This window comes from Pteronotus mesoamericanus, unplaced genomic scaffold (assembly GCF_021234165.1).
Source record: "Pteronotus mesoamericanus isolate MK-2021 breed Mesoamerican mustached bat unplaced genomic scaffold, CSHL_Meso_final scaffold_85, whole genome shotgun sequence".
NCBI classification, from domain to species: domain Eukaryota; kingdom Metazoa; phylum Chordata; class Mammalia; order Chiroptera; family Mormoopidae; genus Pteronotus; species Pteronotus mesoamericanus.
The window spans coordinates 32010053-32033304 of NW_026555329.1; the positions used below are offsets into that span (position 1 = coordinate 32010053).

The 23252-nt window shown below is 34.9% G+C and overlaps 1 protein-coding gene across 1 annotated transcript in view; it reads right to left on the reverse strand.

The window, feature by feature from the left end:
- Positions 1-2044: 2044 nt before the first annotated feature.
- The window catches only part of GNAI1 (G protein subunit alpha i1), a 76700-nt gene continuing 55492 nt past the window's right edge, over positions 2045-23252 (reverse strand). The window contains exons 4-8 of the mRNA XM_054564278.1: positions 21844-22001; positions 18059-18187; positions 11614-11743; positions 10369-10522; positions 2045-2832 (exon numbers count right to left, since the gene is read on the reverse strand). Coding sequence (XP_054420253.1) covers positions 2642-2832; positions 10369-10522; positions 11614-11743; positions 18059-18187; positions 21844-22001 — 762 coding nt within the window. The 3' untranslated portion in view covers positions 2045-2641. The remainder of the gene's footprint in view (positions 2833-10368; positions 10523-11613; positions 11744-18058; positions 18188-21843; positions 22002-23252) is intronic.

Consider the following 23252-nt stretch of genomic DNA (forward strand, 5'->3'; position numbering starts at 1 on the left):
AATAATATTAATAAACAAATGAATATTCCCCCATGTTCTGGGCATTGTTCTAAGCGTATCTAATGCTTAGGGGAAAGCCCAGGCTATGCACAAAGCACTATTGGGATGTAGTACGGGAGAGGAGTTGGGAATGTAGGTCCAGATGATGAAGGACCTTGAATGGGAGACTAAGACTCGATTTTGACAAGTCAGAGCCTATGCAGGTTAACACACAGAAGATATACAGGCACAGTTCTGTATTAGAATAACTAACCTGGATTAGAGAAGGGAGAAATGGGAGGTGGGGGATTTCCTTAAGAAGCCATTAAAGTCTAAGTTATGCAAGCACCTGAACTCAGTAGGTGGTCATGGGGATAGAAAGAAAAAATAAAAAGCAACCAGTCATCCACATGTCAGGCAGTGGAAAAGAACTGTGAGAAGTGGTGGCTGATTAGAGATAGAGATGAGGGATAAGAAGAGTTCCCCATAGCTAAAAAGCTTCACAGTGAGCCATTAAATGAATGATGGATGGTAATGAACAGGTAAAATGGCAAAGTCAGGAGGTGAGGGGGAGATATCTGGCAGGCAATTCCAAATGTGATATGATGTCTCATGAGAAAACTTGGGGCAGCGAAAAATTAATTTTCTGGTATAAATGAAATTGCAAAAAGATGGCACAGATAAAAAAGAAATGAATATACTACAGGCTGATACTTAAATCCTAATGCAAAGACGTGTGTTTAGCCAACAGGTTTATAAAATTTTAAAAATTTAAATTTATTAGGATTTATTAGTAACACAATTACACAGAATAAAGTTTAGGAATTCATCAATTATGATCACCATTATGTGCTTCTTTGTGGCTTTTTAAACTGTATTCCTCATGATTCAAATTTATTCAATATAGTTGAATTTCATACATAGCTTCACAATATGGATATTACAGTTCTTCTGTTGGTAAAATTAATGAAAACATATCTTTCATGAAAGGCACAAAAGAATCTAAACTAACACACGTAAGAAATTTTGATAATTTTGAATTTCTTTACATTACAAAGAAGAGAAACAAATCTCCAAGATGAAACATACAAATGTAGTTTGTGGTTACCCACCCACCCACACGTACACATATTTCAACAAACATACTTCAAAATTCAACGAAATGACAGCACATAACTAAACTTAGAAACTACTTATCCACGGAGCTTACTCAAAAACCAGTGAAAAAAGGCAAGTAGGGTGGGGAATGATGTTCATTTTGAGAAACGGGGTCACAAGACATCATGAATAATTAACAGAAAAATGACTATTGAAGTTCAACAACTAGCTGATAAGTAACACTTATTTGAGCATACATACAATCACTGACTTTAATAATACTATTACTCATTTTCTAAGTGTAATTGCCTGTTTCATTCTCAGAAATATTAGCACAGTTTAAAAAGAAATAATATAAACCCAAGCAAGGATGAAATTTGAATAATCTAAGGGAAAAAAGTAATTTTAATATAGTGTGATGACTAAATTTGAAACTACATATATGAATTAAAAGCTTGCATTATATCAGCAGCAGAATATTTAAAGATCTTTCTTGTTATCTTCCAAACAAAGAGCTATCATATATGCTAGGTACAAGGGACTTCCCAAAGGAAATACACAAATGAATGTCTCAAAATTCATTATGCTAACATATTTTTTACCCCCAAATGCTCTCATCATCCACCCAAACTTAGTTATAAATAAAAAGGTAATTATTTAAAGTGTATAAAAATTAATCTGGCACTACCTTTAAGGCAATGCCTGAATACCATCCAAATATTAAAGTTCAAAGTGAAAACAAACCAACTGAATAAAAATTAAGTATTTATAAGTCTAAGATAGTATATCTTCAAAATATAAAATTTTAGTTTTTCAAACCAAATCTAATGTAGAATCAGATTAGCATGCAATCTTAAAAGAAAAAATAAAATGCATACAATGTTTAAATAATCCAAAGGCAGATATATTCATCCTCTTTAAGAACATTTCAATAAAGCATTAAATTTAAAGAACAAATCATGTTATTAAAATAGTCTGTGCAATGTTTGTACAAATAACATTTTTATGATTACAAGATTATCAGGATAAGGTCTTCAGTGTTCCCTAATATTAATTACTGTACTTAAAAACTTACAGGGCATGAACATAAAGCTGTTTAAAACTGGAAAACATGGTAAAATCTGTCCTTGAGTACAAAGTACTCAATATTTCTGTTATTTCCAAAGCAATCACACTAGAATTGTAAGTTGCTGCTCTTAAAACCTAAAAAAAAGCAATGTGGAAACCCATAATGGAAAACCAAAGTTATAAATACGTGTATACATACATTTGCATATTTACACTTACGCAGAAATCATCAATATACTAGAGCCCAGTTTTAACACTGCCCTTAGTTTCACACTGAAGGACCACCTTTCACATTTAAGGTCTTTTTTTTTTTTTTTTTTCCCTTTCAGTTAAAAAAAAAAAAAAAAAAAAACAGAATAAAATAACTTTGGTCAGGTCCAGGTGTGTTTTTTGTATATTAACTACATTCTGTGTTGCTGCAAGACTCTAGTCTAGAGAGATCCACATGTAAGTACTCATTTGGTTTGAAAATGCATTTAACCATTGACTGCAAAACTTAGAAGAGACCACAATCTTTTAGATTATTTTTTATGATGACATCTGTTACGGCATCAAAAACAAACTGCACATTCTTAGTATCTGTGGCACATGTGAAGTGGGTGTATATTTCCTTTGTGTCCTTTCTTTTATTGAGGTCTTCAAACTGACATTGAATATACGCAGCTGCTTCTTCGTATGTGTTTGAGCCTAATATGGGAAAAGGAAAAAAAAAAAAAAAACAAGTTAAAATGGGTATACAGCTAAGAAAAATGGACCTTAAATATTGAAATCAATTTCATACTTTTAAAATATTTGGATTCCATAATTGTATTTTTCCTTATGGAATATGAGAAGCTACCTCTAAATAAAAAATACCCAATGTGAACTACATTTTACTTACTACGTGTTACCCTTAAAAAAACCCCTAAATCTTTGTTCATGTTTCAATCTCCAAATGCCAGATCCCTGCCCCCTTTTCTTATTCCTTGTACTCTATACCCCAGCCACTCAGTTCCCTGGTGGTGGCATGCTATTTCAGGTATAGCCTAGTGGCTGGCTGATCAAAAAGTGCTGGCTGAATGCTCATCAGTACTTCTATTCCCTTTTCTATATACACATTAATGAGCAATTTTCACTCATTTTTATTAAAAAATTGTACAGAGGTCTACAATGTAGTTTATGGCTATGAGTTTACAAAAAAGTGAATGGTATGTTCTCGCTTTCAGGTAATTGACTGATGACTTCTGAGTACAAACACTGCAGAAATTCTTTGGCAGTACCTAAAGGTAATCACACGCATACTCTGTGACCCAACAATTCAGTTTCCAGATGTGCCCTTGACATAAAACATATGAAGACTTCTAATAGCAGAACTTCTAGTTTAGGAAACAACCTAGCTAATAAATACCAGTATATTTATAAAATGAGCTGCCATACAGTAATGAGAAATAAGAATGAAACTACTAATACTACACACAGTAACATGGATGAGTTTCATTAACATACTGTTAATGAAGTAACACCAGGTACAAAAACACTATACACTGTATGATTCAACTGATGTTTAGAAAACAGTCGAAAAAGTTTGATAACCATCAAAATTAACCAATGAGGACGAGTCATAATAATGGTTATTCTTTGTGTGTGTGGTGCGAAGGGCATGATGGGGCTTCTGGGAACCTCAAAATGTTCCACCTCTTGACCTGAGTGGCGAATATATCAGTATTTTCACTTTTAAAAGTTCAATGAGCTTCACATTAGTGTTGAGTGTTTGTGTATCTGTTTTTATATGTACATATATATTACTTCAATTGAAACAAAATTATGAAATGTTTCTTTTACAGTAGTAACACAACATCATTGGCCTGGCTTTCAAGCTCCTCTTATACCCAGCCTACTCAGAGGATCTTCACTCTGAGATCCTCTCTTCCTCATCTGAGGCTCACCTCATGCCATGAGTGCCCAATATTTAAATTGCCATCTCTGTTACTGCAGCCCTTTTCCTCCAATTAGTTCACAATTTTTTCCATGTCTTAGCTACAGTAAACATGCTATGATAAATACGGGCATGCAGGTAACTTTTTGAGTTGGTGTTCTGTTTTCTTCAGAAGAATACTCAAAAGGTGTACTTGGTGAATTATGTGGTACTTAATGTTTTTAATTTTTCATGAACATCTGTAATTTTTTCTATAGTGGAGGCACTAATTTACATTTCCACCAAAGTAACAGTGCACAAGGATTCCCTTTCCTTCATATCCTTGCCAACCCTTGTCATTTCTTCTCTTTTTGGTAAGTGGCATTCCAACAGGTATGAAGTGATAGCTCACTGCAGTTTTGATTTGCATTTCCCTGATGACTGATGATGTTGAGTACCTTTTCATGGACCTGTTGGTCTTCTTTGGAAAATATCTATTCAGGTTCTCTGCCCCTTTGTTTAAATTGCTTTTGATTTTATTTACTTATTTGTGCTATTTAGTTGTATGAGTTCTTTATATATTTTGGATATTAACCCAAAGCAGCTATATGTTTTGCAAATATTTTCTCATTTCATAATTTGCTTTTTCATTTTGGTGATAGTTCCCTTTGCTGTTTGAAAACTTTTCAGTTTGACATAGTACTATTTTTTGTTTTTAGTGTCATTCCAAAAAAATCATTACCAAGACTGATATCAAGATGCTTACTACCTATGTTTTCTTCTAGGAGTTTTATAATTTCAGGTTTTATGTTCAAGTCTTTTATCCACTTTGAGTTAATTTTTGTGTATAGTATAAGATAATGTTCCAGTTTTCTTTTTCATATGGCTGGCCAGTTTTTCCAACACCATTTATTGAAGAAACGGTCTTCTCCCCCATTGTCTTGGCTCCTTTGTCACCAGATATAGTTGGTTTGTTTCTGGGCTCAATATTCTGCTCCATTAATCTATATGTCTGTTTTTATGCCAACACCATACTGCTTTGACTACTACAGCTCTGTAATATGGTCTGATATCAGAGAGCATTATGGTTCCAGCTATATTCTTTTTCAAGACTGCTTTAGCTATTCAAAGACTCTTGCAGTTCCATACCAGTTTTAGGATATTTCATTCTCTGTGAAAAATTCCACTGGAATTTTGATAGTTGCATTGAATCTGTAGATTGCTTTGGGTAGGATGAACATTTTTTAACAGTATTCTCTCAACCCATGAGCATGAAATATCTTTCCATTTATCTGTCTTCAATTTCTTTCATCATCATCTTACAGTTTTCAGTGTTTAGCTCTTTGAGCAACTTCATTATATTCCTATTTTGTTCTGTTTGATGCAATTGTAAATGGGGTTGTTGATTTCTCTGATAGTTCATTACTAGTATAGAAATGCAACAGATTTTCATATATTAATTTGGTATCCTGAAACTTTACTCAATTGTTTATTAGTTCTAGTAGCTTTGTAGTGGAGTCTTTAGGGGTTTTCTGAATATAATATCATGTCATCTGCAAATGGTAACATTTCTTCTTCCTTTCCAATTTGGATGCCTATTACTTCTTTTTCTTACCTAATTCCTCTTCCTATGTCTTCCAATACAATACTGAATAAAAGTACTAAGAACTGAATTCCTTATCATGTTCCTGATCTTAGAGGAAGGAAAAGCTTGTAGCTCTTCAGCACTGAATATAGTGTTAGTTGTGGGCCTGTAACATATGGCCTATATTATATTGAAGTACATTCCCCCTATACACACTTTGTTGAAAATTTTTATTATAAATTGACAAATTTCATCGTGTTTTTCTGCATCTAATTTTTATACTTCTTTTTGTTAAGGTGATATATCACATTGATTGATTTGAAGATGCTGAACCTTCTTTGCATCCCATCCCTGCAATAAATCCTATTTGATCAAGGTCTAAGATCATTTTAATGTACTGTTGAATTTGATTTGCTAATATTTTGTTAAGAATTTCTGCATTTATATTCATCAGGGATAATGACCTGTAATTTTTTGTTTCTTGTGTTATCCTAGTCTGATTTTGGTGTCAGGGCAATGCTGGTCTTACAAAATGAGTTTGGAAATGCCCTGTCCTCTTCTACTTTGGAAAAGTTTGAGAAGAGCGAGTATCAATTCTTCTTTAAATATTTGGTAGAATTCACCACTGAAAGCCATTTGGTCAAGGACTTTTGTTTGTTGGAAGGTTTTTGATTACTGATTCAATCTTCTCACTGGTAATACGGCTGTCTAGGTTTTCTATTTCTTCATGATTCAGACCTGGGAGGCTATACATTTTTAGGAATTTACCCTTTTTTTCCTAGATTGTCAAAATACATTTTAACTCTTAAATTGCCAGCAGATGACCATATATTTTTACAAATAAAATTCTAGTTAACTTTATTAAATCATAATAAGGTTGGTATTCTGAAATTCTAAAGCACGAGTATCTTGTTCAAACAGAAGGGAATGCAACCACCATATCAAAAATACAGGGATGGGCAAAAGTAGGTTATAGTTGTTTGTATGGAACATAATATAATTAAATAATAATACAAGAATAAACTCTATGTTCTGTGTAATCACAATTGTAAACCTACTCTTGCCACACCCTGTATGTTTTTGGAAAGCAGCTTTCACTCAGTGCCTAGCTCAATTTCATGTATACATGCGAGGTCTGTCCAGAAAGTATCCAACCATGCACTATGCGAGAGACATTGAAGGAGATACAAGATACAAGAAAAACTGTACATAGGAAAATGACACCTCAGTCCCCTTCAAAGGAGACACCATAGGACCTCAGTTCTTCCCCTGTCTCTTCCATTGTTCAAAACACTGCAAAATCCTTGTTGGAATCACCATCAGCTGCTCCATCGTATTTTCCATCAAATCTCATCAGCAGTCTGAAATCTCTTCCCTTCCAAAGGTTGAGTTTAGTTTTGGGAAAAGCAAGAAGTCGCAGGGCGCCTAATCTGGGTGGCAAGGGGGCTTAGTCAGCTGGGTGAATTGACTTTTTTGCCAAAAAACTCTGCACCAGATGTGATGCATGAGTGGACACGCTGTCAGGATGAAGCTATCAACCACCAGCTGCCCACAGCTCATTTTTGTCATATTGCTTCTCTGTGGCCTGGTGGGGTGTACTCATGAGAAATAACACCTTCCCAATCAAAAAACACAGTTAACATGGTCTTGATCTTGCTGTGGCTCTGTCATGTCTTTTTCAGTTGTCAAGAAACAGGAGACTTCCATTTGGACAACGTGGCCTTCGTTTCCAGATCATAGCTATAGACCACAATTTACCTCTAGTTATAGCCTTCTTGAGGAAACCTGGTTCATTGGTAGCGGTTTGAATCAAATCATTAGCAACTGCAGCACAATGTTCCTTCTGCTCTGGTAGCAGAAGCCGTGGAATGAATTTTGCCACAACGTGTATCATGCCAAGATCCTGCGTCAAAATTTTGGACAGAGTAGTTTTTGGAATCCCCAGATCAGCTTCTGGTTCTCACACTGTCAGTCACTGACCTTTGTTGATTGCGGCTCGTACCCATTCAACATTCTCAGATGTTCTGCTTGTTGCAGGTCTTCCAGAATGTGGATCACTTTTAACAGATTCTCAACCATTCTGAAGCATTTTTGCCCCATTTTTATTTGTGCTGCACTCACTGCATAGTCCCTGAAAGCCTTCTGAATCATTCAAATAGTTTCCATGGATAAATGTCCAGCTTCATGGAAAATAGGATGCTGATTTATTGCTCTACTGTCATTCTGAATGTGATGGCCAGAGTACAGTTGCTCCCTCAAGAGCATCTGCTGCTCCACTGACTAGTACAGTGAAGTCATCATTGTTCATGCATGCGCATTCCAGTCCACTCTCCCTGGCTGCCAGGTAACATCAATGTCGCGCAAACCATTCTCCTTATATTAATAATGACTGGACTTTTTCCAGACAGACCTCCGGATTTGGTTGTATTACCTAATCCTAAGAGCAACAAGATATATGAATGAACTAATGAGAACATTAATCTGATTTTAAGTCTTAAGAATGGTAAGGATGAGGGTTGGGGGAAATATGTGATAGATATTTTCTAACATGTGATAGAACTGTCCTAAAGAAAGCTAAGTACAGATGATAACATGGTTCAAGAATGGAGAATGGAAAGTTGATGATGTAATTCAAAGGGACATAGAGAATTAAGAAAAACAAAATACACTGAGTTTAGTTTGAGTTTCAGGTGCTAAAAAAACAAGTACATGCTCAAGAAGTAGTTGGAAATGCAAGCCTGATGCTCTAAAGAAAAACTGGAGTTGATGACAGAATTCAACATGTTGAGAATAAACATGACCATGAAAGAATAGAGTGCTAAAAGATTACAGATCTGTGGCTGGAAAGTGGTGAACTGCTAACATAGAGATAAAGAGAAGAGAGAAGCAGATAGGAAATAAACTGAGTAGTTGGAGGATACGTTGGGTTCTTCCATAAACAGCAATAGTCATAGGAATTAAGAGTTGAGGCTGAAACAAGAGGCAACTGAGTCAATAATTAGGGCATACAGTGAAGGTTAAATTATTATACTGACACTAGGAATGTGAGGGAATTAAGTGGTATTTATCTTTTTGTTCAAAAATTCTGAGATTAGTGATTCCTATTAAACAACACAAGGAAAATTCTCATGTATATCTAGTAAAGAGCTAACAAGTTTATTCCTTGTTGCTCTGAAATCCCTGTAGGTATGTGATATTTATGGATTCATTTGGGTACTGTGGTAATATTAGCACAAAATGGCTACTTCGTAATAGAAAATGACAAAAATAAACTGAAAGACAGATGAAAGTAAGGGCAAAAACTAAGCCACCTTGAGTCTGGATAACTTTAATCTTGGAGTTAATACTATAAATAATTTTATTCCTAATAAGCACTAAAAATGTTTCTGAACAAGGTGACATAGAATATTGACTTTCAAAAATAAAACAAAAGTTTTAAAATAAGAAACTGTGAAAGTATTTGAAGTATACCTTTGCAATATACAAAAAAGGGCTGTAATAATTAGTGTGCTTATATTTATTGAAGAACTGCTCCTTACCCCCCAGTTCCAAGGAGAATTTAATTAGTCTGGGGGTTAATGATGAGACAGACTTAGGTCTTGGTTTGGACTCTGTTACTTCATTAAGTTCTGGTGTTCTCACCTGTATAAATGGAAAATAAGACTGCTGATATCACAGGGTAGTTTTAATGTCACCTGTGAAAAGGCAGTAAATACTTAACATACAATTCACTCAATCAAGGATAAATTTTTGTTTATAATCAAATTCTTGAGACTTATTTTAAAACAGGATGAAAGGCGTGAGAGTAACTTGTATCAATTAGCTAAATTAGCCAAACTCTTCAAAAATTTAGATTTAGAGATACTATAAACCAGAAGTGTTCAAACTATTTCTTAAGGCAGAGATCTCTTCATTAAAATCAAATCTTACTCAGATGAAAGCTACGTGACTATGTTTTAATGAGAGAGAAGTTGTGTGAGTGCGTGTGGGGGGCAGGTATGTATCGCCATCCCTTGCTCCCACTTTCAACAGCAGCAGTCTAGGAAACGTCCCAAAACTACACCGGACCGTAATAATATTCTAGTTCTCCTCTGATGTTAAAGATGGGGTGGTGAGACCCAGGTAAATTAACTGCCTTGTTCAAGATCAAAGAGCTAATTATGGAAAAGCCAGGACTGTATGTCAGGTCTCTTTTTTCACTGCACACCATTTTCCATAGTGGTATAATTGAAGTACCATTAATTAATAAAGTACCATTGATTTCCTATGAAATGTCCCCTGACTCCTGAGTTGTTAGCTAATTCTCAATTCCCTTTCCATTTTCCCCTTTATGGTTACTGGTCATGTTACTTTGTAGTAACACGCTATACTGCTATTGTTTCTTTGTTTATGAGTATATCTGTCTTTAAGATTAGACAGGGAGCAAGACACGTTTTATTTGTTGGGCATTACACAATATTTGACATGAGATCTGTTAACTAGATGAAGGAATCAATATTGTAAATTTATGAAGACATAAAACCATCACAGAAAATTACTTAACAGCTTTTCCATAAAATGAATGTTATTTTCAATAATCTAATCAACATCTCAAGTAACTACGTGTGCTTAAATGTAGTTTGATAAGTAGTTTCTCTTAAAGGTAAGAATTATTAAGCCAGGGGATTTAAATCAACAACTGAAGTCTTGCCGTAGGGGAACTTTCACTTGGCAATTATTGACTTATTTACAGAAAGTAAAATACCTGCATATTCTGGATAGCATATAGTGAGAGGGCTCTTTTTGATTTTTTCTTCGAAGAGATCCTTCTTGTTTAGAAAAAGTATAATAGATGTTTCTGTAAACCACTTGTTGTTACATATGCTGTCGAACAACTTCATGCTTTCATGCATTCGATTCTATAGTAGAAAAGATACAATCAGCTTGTCATAATGACAAGAATTTTGAGAAATGTTATTTTTAAAAAATAACAAATGTTGTAACAAAACAGAGCTTAACTGAAAAATAGATCACATACTGGAAAAATACATTTCTGGCATTAAAGAAGCAGCCCACTTTGATTTTAGGTGAGATGAGCATCTACATCATTCATTACTTTTGGCATCCAACCAGTATTTGCCAGGTACCCACTGCTACGTGTTGCTGTGCCTGGGAACGTCCGGCTGCAGGACTTTGCTATCTAGACGTGCCAAGTGTAAATATTTGAAAACATCTCACCATTACAGAGTTTATCCAAGTTTCTATTAATTGATAAGTAGAGTTTTTTAAAGGTTAATAAATTAAACTGAATAAGCTGAACACAATTAGCTCAATACCCTAAATGTAAAGGTATGCTAGGGAAGGAAACCTCCATTTCTGTTTCTTCCTCCTTGTATCTGTGGTTTCAAAAAGGGCACTGACCGACATATTTCACAGCATCAAAATGAGAGCAGTGGATGGATGATGATGCACTGCACCTACCACACTGTCACTGAATAGAAATGATTTTAAAAAATAGAAAACTGACATTTTAATCTTTTTTTCTCAGATTGAACTAAATTTAAAATAACAGAGTTTTAAATTTCTAGCTAAAAATATGCCCCCCCAGATTAATGATATACTTAAATACATCTGAAAATTACATGGTAGTACAAAGACTAACATGGATCAAAGATTACTAAGCTGGAGATGGCAGAAGTAGTAAGTTAAGGAAAAAAACTTTATTTTCATTCAGTACGTAGATAATACCAGATATAGAAAAGGCACAGTTAAGCACACAGGGTTTAGATGTGATTAACTCTTTTTCTTTTTCTCAGGATCCACTTGTGACTCTTTAGTATAATTCCCACTTAGTATGGAAACAGAAAAGTTAAGAGAAAAAAGCCCGAACTTTCAAATAATTCAGATATTTAGCAAGAATTTCTCAATAATTTTTTTCTTAGAAAAACTCCTGGCAACATCTTCAGCTTTTCATATTTCATGCTCAATCTTTAAAAGTGGTTGTACTTGCCATTTCTTCATCTTCAGCTAGAACCAGGTCATAGTCACTCAGTGCCACACAGAAAATGATGGCAGTCACTCCTTCAAAGCAATGAATCCATTTCTTCCGCTCAGATCTCTGTCCTCCCACATCAAACATTCTATAAGAGGAAGGACATCTATATGAGTTGGACATCACATTACATGTCCAAGAGCTCTAACTTCTACAATTTCAACAAAAATTGAAGAGAGAATGTGGGATGGGAGGAAAGGACAAAAGGACTTTATGGGAGGAAAACAATTTCAGAAATTGGCTTTCACAAATAGAAAGTCCACTGATTTTTTAAAATTTGGTATCAAAGAGAGGGTACCTAAAAAACAAAACCAAAATAACCTAAAATACCTTAAAAACAACATATTACCATATAAGAATACTTCAAACAGGACATTAAAACAAATACATATGAATGGACTGCACTATGTGTAAACACTAAGAATGCACACAAAGCAGCTAGAAAATGCAGAGAGAGTAATCGATTTGCCAATGTCACAAAACAATACAGGCAAAAGACATGGTCCCCTCTTTCCACTACAAAATGATCCTGTCTCCCTGAGACATAAACAGGACTTTGATGTGAAGGAGAAACCATTCCAGGTAAGAAAAAGCTAAACAAGCAAGTCATATTTAGAGGCGGGGCAAGAGGTTGCCTCAGTTAAAAAGTAAAACCAGGGTATAAAAGAAAATGAGAAGAAATATGACACAAATGGACAGTCCTAATGAATAGTCTTAAAATTTAGAGGGAAAAAAGTCAATTTTTATATAATATACAATAGCACACCATTGCTGGTTAGTGTACAGGGTAGCAACATAATTAAACAGTATAAAGACAATGACTGCTTCCTCTTTTTCTTATAAGAGTTTATTAAGTTAAGCAAAAGTTGAAATGCGCATAGGGTATGTTATGCAACCTAGCAATAACCACTTATATAATGGAGACACTATGCACACTGGTATATTTTTAAAGGATCCATTTATCTAGATGGTGCACTAATTAAAATAGTCCCTATTTAAATCTCAGGCAGCAAAAAGAATTTTCTCTGCAGAGCAGTATTGGCCTATAAACTAGTATTGTTAATTTTATCATCATTTAAGTGGCCTTCATTGTATTGGCTTAGCTACTGAATCATTCATTAGGTTTAAGAGTGCTATATAAAAAAATGATTCTACCACACGATAAATAAAATGGGTAAGATACAAAAAGGACAGCTGGTAATAAAGATCATACAAGAACAAAAAACTAATTAAAATGATTACGCATTTGTTAAATTGCCAAAGAACACAATCTGAAAGAATTTTTACTGAAAACATAATATATTTTAGATAACTGATTGAATGTCACATATTTCCTGACCACTCAATATAAAATAACAACCAAACCCATGCAATCCCAGTTTTCTTCTGTGATGGTTAGTTTTATGTGTGAATTTGGCTAGGCTATCATACTAGGTGCTGCTGCGAAGGTATTTTATAATTGTGGTTAGTAACATCTATGATCAGTTGAGTAAAGGAGACTATTCTTGATAATGTTGGCAGACCTCTTCCAATCCGTTGAAAGGCCTTAAGAGCAACAACCAAGGTTTCCCAGAAGGAAAAGAAATTCTGCCTCAAGACTACACCATCGGTTGCTGCCAGAGCCTGCTGTTTTAGCCTACAAATTTTGGACTTGTCAGCCCCCATAGTCATGTGAGCCACTATTAGTTCTGATTCTCTGAAGAATCCTGACTGATACAATTTTAGTACCCAGAGTGGGGTGTTGCTAGACAAGGTCTGTCCAGAAGAAGTCCAGCCATTCTTAAATATAATGAGAACAGTTTGCATGACATCGATGTAACCTGACAGCCAAGGAGAGTGGACAGGAATGCATATGTGTGAACAATGGCTTCACTGTACTAGTCAGTGGGGGCAGTAGACACCAGTGAGTGAACATGTGTACTGTGTGACTGCCGCATTCAAAATGACTGAGTGATTGGAGCAACGAATCTGCATCAAATGTTGCATTAAGCTTGAACATTCCCCTGTGGAAACTATTCAGATTATTCAGAAGGCCACAGCATGGGCAACTGGTGACTGGCAGCTTCATCACGACAACATACTTGCTCATGCACCACGTCTTGTGCAGAGTTTTTTGATGAAACATCAAATCACCAGGTGACTCAGCTCCCCTATAGCCCAGGTTTGGCACCCTGTGACCTCTGGCTTTTCCCAAAACTAAAATCACCTTTGAAAGGGAAGAAACTTCAGATCATTGATGAGATGCAGGAAAATATGATGGGGCAGCTGATGGTGACCAGGAGGACTGTGTGAGATCTAAAGGTGCCTACTTTGGAGAGGACTGAGGCAACAATGTTTCTTGTATCTTCTTCAAAATAAATGTCTATTTTTCATATTACATGGCTGGATACCTTCTGGGTAGACTCTAAACCACATAAAAATGTGGAAGTGACTTTTGAATTTAGTAACAGTTAGAGGTTGGAAGAATTTGAGTTACTTGACAGAAAAAGCCTGGACTGCCTTCAAAAGATGATGGTTGGAAACATGGACATTAAAGGTTTGATGAGACTTTTGATGAAAGTGAAGAGGATGGTAGAAAAACTTCTATCCTGGAAAATTTATATATCATCATGGACACAATGTTGGGAGAGATATGAATACTGGAGATACTTTTAAGGATTATCCGGAGGAAATAAGAACCGTGATTAGACACTGGAGAGAAGATAATTCTTTTCTTTTATTTAATGTGGTAAAAACCTTGCTTAACTGTTTTCTAGTTCTGGGTGTAAGGTAGAATTTGTAAGAGATGAACCTGGATATTTAACTAAGGAAATTTCCAAGGAAAGCGTTCAAGGTACAGCCTTGTTTCTTTGCTGCTACAATAAAATACAAAAGGAAAGACATAAACTGAAGAATGAACTATTAAGTAAAGAGGAACCAGACACACCTGGAAGAGAAGGCCACGTGACAAAGGGCAAAAATTGAAGTAATGTGGCTACAAGCTGAGGAATACCAAGGATTACCAACCACCAGCAAAGCGAGGAAGAGGCAAGGGCGGTTTCTTTCCTAGAGCCTCCGGAAGGAGCACAGCCCTGCTGACACTGCCTAGCCCTCCCGAACAATGAAGGAACGCACTTCTGTTGTTTTATGCCACCTCCTTTGTGGTAATTTGTTACAGAAGCCCCAGGAAACTAATGCATCCCCCCCCACCTTGCTTTATTTTTCACTAGAGCAATTATCATCTCCTGAATATTAAATATTTATTTATCTCACCTCCTTTTGACAATGTAAAGACAAAAAAGTTTATTTATTTTGGTCATTTTATATCACCTATGGACACACACAAGTACTTCATAAATATCTGGTGAGTAAGTAAATGAACTATGTCCACAGAATATCTTAAAACTTTCAAATAATAATAGACTGGCTTTACAATCTTAAAGATCCAGGTCTTCCAGTTATGCTATGGGAATATTAAATATAACTTGAAAATTAGGTCATCTAACAGAAGAAATCTCTTCAATTTATTTAAATTAGAAATAAATGAGGGTTAGTCATATACTGGTCATAAAGAAAGAACCTGTAATCTACGCCGGTGGTTGTCAAACTTCAGGGCACAGCAGAATCACCGCTGGATGATGTCAATGCTGCGGATCTGAGGACCGTACTTTGAAATCACTGGTCTAATTCTTAAGTAAGGAGCAAAAATGACTAAGAACTGATACTACAAATGATAGGATTGTGCATAGAGCATTATTCATTGTTTCACACATACATTAAAATTACCTTCAAATTCCAAACTTCTATTTTTTAAAAAAGTTAATCAAAACCAGAACAAAATTATAATATGTTCTTCATATGAAAATGAGACTTTTGACTAGCATCAACAGGGGACTGAATTTGAGTTTTCTTAGATGTCCCTTTTTGGAGGAGTGGTGGCAGGCGGAAGGAAATAATGGAGATCCTGAGATGTGCTTGTTGACTTCTCCTCAGACTGTCATCTGATACCATTATGACCGAGACTGACTGGTACAGAGCTGGCTGACCATATATGGATATCAACCCTAAGGGATGCTTTAATTCTTTATTTGGCAAAAATATAGTAAAATGAACCTGTTGATTCTTTAAAGCAAAATACTCCATGTATGCCTAGTCACAGAAGTGATACAATAAATGCTTAAAGAATAATGTCTTCTTACTTCATTTTGAATTTAATTCCAATCATGCCCCAAAGTGGAATTTAAATTTTACATGAGCAGTTAAAAATCAGACAATGAATTACAACACAAAACACACAAAATGATAACCACATTCAAGAGTTCCCAGTAGAGTTAATCCAAGTACTTTTCTGCCCTCATTCTTCTGAGGCTCACTTAACTGTCCCAAAAAGCAAATCTGGAACCATATGTGAGCAATGATAGTAATTTAAAAGAATTTTCAAATCCAAAATAAGGCCACCTTTTTCTGAAGTTCTTGACAAACCTATGTTTAAGTCAGCAAGTGAAAACAACCACAAAGTACACCCTGTGAAATTCTACCTCACCTGAAGAGATAAACAGAGGGAGACAAATGGACTTCTGGAGGGACCATGGTAAGAGACACTGAATCCCAGTACCTGCCTGACACTAAAATGACAACTGAGAAACTCAGGCTAACAGGGAAAGTATGGTCTGAAGTGAATGTTTAAAGCGAATCTAACCAGACTGAAAGTGAATTCAGTTAAGAGTTCCTCAGATACCAAATGACTGACTTAGCATGTGCCATTGCCATTTCTCACCACTGAGAATGTTTCCTTCATAGGAAACAACCTGTTTTATGTTTAAACCTCTCTGTAAAGAATCTTAACCAAGTTTTCCCACTTACCTAATGGGAGCCTAGGTCTAGAATTCTTACTTGATAACTCAAAGCCCATGCATTTTTCCTTGAGCTACATGATTAGATTAAAACCATTATCTGAATATAATTTAAGTTTGCTACAGAGTATGGTCTTTACATTGAGATAAATAAATAAAAAGCAAAAAATCAAAATCTAAAGTGCACTAGGTTTTAAAAAAACAAATCTTAAATCCTCATTCTAACAGTGAACTTCCTTATAATTAAAATCACTTCATAATTTTAAGATAAATATGGCTGTAGTTCTCAGATAAGACATTTCAAATTATTTAAAATAGTATTTTAATATTCCTGAGTTTGGCCATTTAAAGTAGTAAGCAAACCAAAAGAAGGTAAATGATTTCAATAAAAGATAATGACAGCAACAAAAAATGTCCACTGACAACTTAAAAAATAGGAAAACAGAAAAAAAATAAAAGCATATGCAAAACCATACCACGTATTATAAAGCACAAAGTTTAGAAGGTCAGATAAACAAATTACGATCTGTACCTCTGTTTATGAAGCAGGGCAATATGTGTTTTTTGAAGGGAAGCTGCTATGGAAAGTTGACATTAGATCTTAGTTTTCTGGAAAACGCAATTATATGAACCATTACATGTGGTATAAATTCATGGCAATGTATTTAAATGTATTGAAAATATATTTAAAATACTGGAGGGAATTCAAAGGAATAGTTGCATATATTTAACTATGCTTCCCATAACTTGTAATTGTCAGCTCCTTGAAGCAGTGAGCTGATAATTATTTTTTTTTTATCTTTGATTTGGAACCTTTTTATAAGATGCTTTCAGAAAATCTGCTTAATTATCATTACTGTTTTAGAGTTAAATGAAGCAAAGTCCAGCAGTTTTGGACATACTTTGAAAATTGTTATTGGAAAAAGAAAAACATAGCTCTGCAAATCTGAATATGTAATGTTTACCTAAACTTCCCTGAGCCTGGTTCATTATAAAATGAGCAAACTAAATAAAATGAACTCCAACATCCCTCCATTTCTGAAGCCCAATACAACTCAGTGCCTCCCTGCTTAGACCTCAGTAAGTTGATAATCAGTACATTCTAAGTAAATAAACATTTTTCATCACATCAGTGTGCATGAATAAAAATGTTTAAGAAAAATCTTTAAAAGGTGCTCTTGAGTTTTAGTATTTCCGTAAACAAAGATATATCCGATCAGTAAAACCCCATCTCTTTCTACCTAAAAATAGATGGTAGAGATTTCCCAAAATATACAGTATTGCAGCAGTCTTTGCTATTTAGAAATAGAAGCCAAAAAGTATTTATTTAAATCACTGTGAAAAATATAGGCAAAAGGAATCGACAAGGCTATTTGTTCTCAAATAAACATACATATTCCCAAGAATGTTTCTTGCACTCTTTCATCTCAAAATTCTTTTGTGCAATCATCTGAGAAAATATTTCTTATAATTTCCAAATCTAAATTTTTTAAACTTTTACAATTATGCCCTTTTCCTAAACAATGTGTTTTATATCTTAATTATAAATCATATGCTTCGAAGCTACTCACTTAAAGTGAAGATCTTTGAAAGTAAAATGGGTTTCAACAATTCCTGTAGTTTTCACTCGAGTTCTGAGAACATCTTGTTGAGTTGGGATGTAATTTGGCTGAGCTATTCTGTCCAAGTCGTTCAAATAGCTAAAAACACAAACAATAAAACAATATGCTAATAGTTAATATAGTCAATAAAGATCATCTAACTCAGAGTAAGGTATTTTGATGCATGCAATATTCCAAGTTACTGGAAGTTTTTATATTTCTATGTAACAATTTAGTACAACCAATTCAAGTTTGTATCTTACACAACTCCCACTGAAATGAACGTGCTTATACTTTTCTGGCCACAAAACTCTTGGAACATTTTTTTAATGTTATGTACTTTGTTCCTGGAGGACAATAATTAGTAATTTCCCCATTGGGAAAGAAAACAGACTAATAATAACTTCTTTAAAACACCTAAATTAACTGCATACCATTTATAAAAATTCTTTATTTTAATTTTTTTTTTGATGCAGTGCTATGTTTATGTTCCAGACATTCTTCTTTTGTTGAGGATTTAAAAAGTTGGTTTTTGAAAAGAGAGTGAGGAAACCTCTGGCCAAAAGGTTAAATTCGATGTTGTTCCTTTTCAACTAGCCTTCAGTTACATATAGAAAAACACTTCATGTAACCCTTTACTCGGAATTTTACTTGCTTTCTAAATAAATATTCAAATTTTCATTCTTACTGATTTTAATCACTTATTCACTATTTTCTGCCAATAATGCCAAATATGTTGATATAAAAATATGGTGGTGACATACCATGCAACTATTTTGTATAATTTGCGTCAAATTATGTAGTACAGTCTATGTTATAGGAAGTCCACATATGCAGAGATTAATGTGAACTTGAGTCGTTAAAGGAGAATTCATGGATATTAAGGGGTATAAATATAAATCTGAATGATGGGACAGAAAAAAAGGAATGTTATTCACATCTGGCCAAGCAGTAAAACAGTATGGGGGCAGGAACAGTCACATCTTCTTTCTCAGAAAATAAGGCCACTAATCGGCTATGGTACAACCTAAAATGAGAAGCCTGGAATTAATTCTAAGGTCAGCTGAATGCAGAGAATATCCCTGCAGTGCTTTGCAATGACTAGGGCAGAATGTGAAAGACAATTTAGAAAATAAGTTTAGGGGCAGAGAAGCACCAACTATTGTAACTTTAACTGATGTTACCCTCTGAAACTGTTCCTCAGCCATTTAGAATAGGGACGTTGAAGCAAAAAGAGCTCAGTAAATACTTGATTCATTGGGGATGGATTTGAAAACTATCCACACACTGAATTAGTAACCAAAAATGTTTTAGACAGTTAAGTACATGTATCTGGTGTTGACAAACAAGAATACACACAGAGATAATAACTTGAATTATCTGTATTGTACTTACTTAAAAGAATCTTATTATCTTTTATTGCATTGGTGTGAATCCCCCAGTATTTTATCTGTGTTTTCAATTCCACATATGTAATGTTATACCTTATTGTAGAAAAACCTGATTTAATACTTAAAAGTCCATCACAAGATTTTATTAACTATCCCTATTAAATACAGAGCTACTCTTATTTAAAATTTTCTGATTGTTCATAAGTACATTTCTTTGCTTAAAACTGCTATAATTGTAACAGTCTCTAAAAATAATGCACACTTGTATTTCAACAAGACAAAAATAGGTACTGTGAAAAATTCCAATTGTTTTAAATGTTCAAAAATTTAAAGTGTAAACTGGTGGTTAGTCTCAATGGGCAACTTTGCAGCACGCCCCCATCTCCAGTCAAGAACTTGGAAATAAAAAATGCCCTGTAATTACAATGAAGAAAAAGATTTCTATGATTTTCTCCTTTCTTGAAAAATGACTCCATTATCTAAGGTCAGAGCTACCAGTAATGAAATACCAGGGAGCCAAAGCAATATACAGGGTCTTTTTTTATCACAAAATCTTTTATTACAAAATCATAAGCATGTAATTTTGTAACATAACAATACCATACTCAAGCACACGTATGATATTTTAGGTGAAATGTTCAAATTAGAACTATAAATTATCATTCCCATATTATTTCCCTACCAACCACACGCATGCAAGTGTTACTTCTGCCGGGCCCTGTAGTTTTCTCCATGCATGTCTAAGCACTGTACCCACGAGAGAGGGTCTTGGTGAAGAGACTGAGGAGTCCAGGAAGACCACCCCAGATGGGGAAACATATTTCAATCTACTGTTCCCTAAACTACTGAAATAGCTCCTCTTGCTGGGCTCAGCTCAGAGCAGTCTTCTCCTCTTAACATTGATTCTCATTTTATTCTTCTGCAGGTACTCGTGGTGCCAAAGCAATATTATGGTCTAAGAGTTGTGTTCTAGCTCTAAATAATTTTCTTTAAATTTCTAGCCTCTGTAAAGTCTAGTTTATTAATTCATTCATTACTAAACAAGGGCATATCAAGTGATGACTGTGTGTCAGGCAATGGAGATAGAACGCTGTGCATAAAACAGACTTTACTGAATTTACACTTTAGTCGCAGAGACAGAAGATAATCAAATAGTCTTAATATACGTAAAAATTAGATGAATTCAAAATAAATGTAAATCTGTGAGTGCTATGAAAGAAAATATATCATATTATGAGTACATAAAACAAGGAAGCAAGCACCTACTCAGTGAGTCACGTACTATTTCTTAGTAGAAGTGACACCCGTTGGAGAGACAGGCTACCTACTCAGTAAGAAACGTTATCATTCACACTAAATCATTCTTGTAACACACACTAAGTATTCTGATGTGTAATAAATGACATGCTCTATCATTTGCATGTCATATGATCATAAAGCTAGATCATAAAGCACAGTCATGTTTTTCACTGTGGCAAAACATGTATATTTACATAGACCCTTTAATGCCTGTTATTGTCAATCTAATTCTCACTTGTGTCCCTAAGAGCCAATAGCTCTGCCAAGAAAATGGCACAAACTTGGAAAGGAAAGTGAGTGCACAGCATATTTTAAGACCAATTAATGCTACTCATATTACACCTGACATTTTTGAGTATTTGTGCCAATTATGTAAACAAATTATTTTTTTCTTCTATGTAGATCACCAAGCAGGATGCTCCCCAATTAGGTTTCATCACAACTTGTTTTACTAACTTTCTGGGCCACCATCTGGAAAATCAGGGCAGACTTTTCTTTCAAAAAAACACTTAGATATCTGTAAGCAACATCTAATACAAAAGGGCACACGCAATTCACAATTTTCAAGTGTAGAGCTATATTACTCAGTGAGAAAACATCTTGGTATCACCATGTGCCTCTTCAAAAGGGGTGCCTGTTATTCAAGGTGCCTGTCACTGGACAAGTAACTCTTCTTGGCTATCATTTGTATAACAAAAATAACCCAAATCAGTTACCCTCCCCTTTGGCTAGTCCAAGGAAAAGTAGAGATACACCCACATTCAGAATGAACTTCAGGAGGTTCCAATTACTTTCTTGGGAATATACTGGAAACAGTCCCATTTTACATGTTTCAATTAGACTTACATAAAGCATGACTCTCTTGAGACACTTTTGAACACAAAGGAAATAACAACATTGCTATCTACAAATATGCAGGAGAGAGTTTTAAAACGCTGTCATTCTGAATATCCTGAATTGTATAAGAATGTGTCAGCCAATTCCACAATAAAATTGACTTGGAGGTATATTTGACTTGAGAGTAATTATTCATGATAGTTTAGTTCTAAAGTTACAATTACTTACTATGCTGCAGAATCATTAAGCTGGTACTCTCGGGATCTGTTGAAACAGGCTTGTACACCACTATCTTTCCACAATCTCTTTATAACTCCAGCAAGTTCTGCAGTCATAAAACCTTCTTCAGCAGCTCCAGCAAGCACAAAGAGTTGACGGGCATCATCCTGAACATTCAAAGACCATTTTTAAAAAAAGAAGTAAAAAAAGGATATTTTATAGATAAAAAGTACAAAGGTGGTATTATAGATGACAAAAAGTGCAAATAAAGTGAATTTCTTTTTTTAACATTTCTATTTATCAATTTTAGAGAGAGAGAGGGGGGAGAGAGAAACATCAATTTGTTGTCCCACTTATTTATGCATTTATTGGTTGATTCTTGTATGTGCCCTGACTGGGGGTGGAACATGCAGCTTTGGCGTATCGGGATGACGTTTTAACCAACTGAGCTACCTGACCAGGGCAAGAATAACTTTTTTTTCCCTCTGTAAAGGATAATCTTAAATCATAAGAGTACATTTTGTGTTTTTTTGATAGCTATCAAGGCACTAGGGAGCTAGAAGAATGACCACCCTTACAATTATTAACCAGCCATCCACTGACGGTCTGTTGCACAGTGAAGATGATCACTTTTGAGAAAACAGAAGAATGTATGCTTTACCACCCCTCACAAAAATGTGTCTAACAAATATATTCACACTGTTAGAGGTTATTTTAAGATAGAATCTAATTAAATGTTAGCTTTCTGATATTCTTTATAGAAGCAAAAGAAGTTCAGAGAAGGGAGAAATTGGCATGGAATAAGCAAAAATAATTTCACAGAATGATCTGAGATTTTCAGAAGATACTAAAGTATGTAGACAGCAATCTCCCTTATCTGCAGTTTCATTTACCCATGGTCAACTGTGGCTTGAAAATATTAAATTTCCCCATGCACTGACATCATCATGGCTCCATGATCCAGACTCATCTGAAGTTGATGATCCTCCTGATATATCATCAGAGGCCAGTAGTAGCCTAATGTTACATACAATGCCTACATCACTCAGCTCACTTCATCTCATCGCATAGGCATTTAATCACTTCACATCATCACAAGAAGGGTGAGTACAGTACAGTAAGATTTTGAGAGGCAGAGAAAGGCCACATTCACATAACTTTTATTACAGTATATTGTTATAATCATTCTATTTTGTTAGTAATTATTGTTGTCAATCTCTTACTGTGCCTAATTTATGAGTTAAACTTTATTTCAGGTATGTATGCATTGGGAAAACAGTACAAAGTAGGGTTTGGTACTATCCATAATTTCAGGTATCCACTGGGGGTCTTGAAAATATCCCCTGCGAAAAGGGGAGACTATCACACATTAAAATCAGTGGGCCAGGAGGTGGGGGCAGGTGTTTGCTAATGCAGGT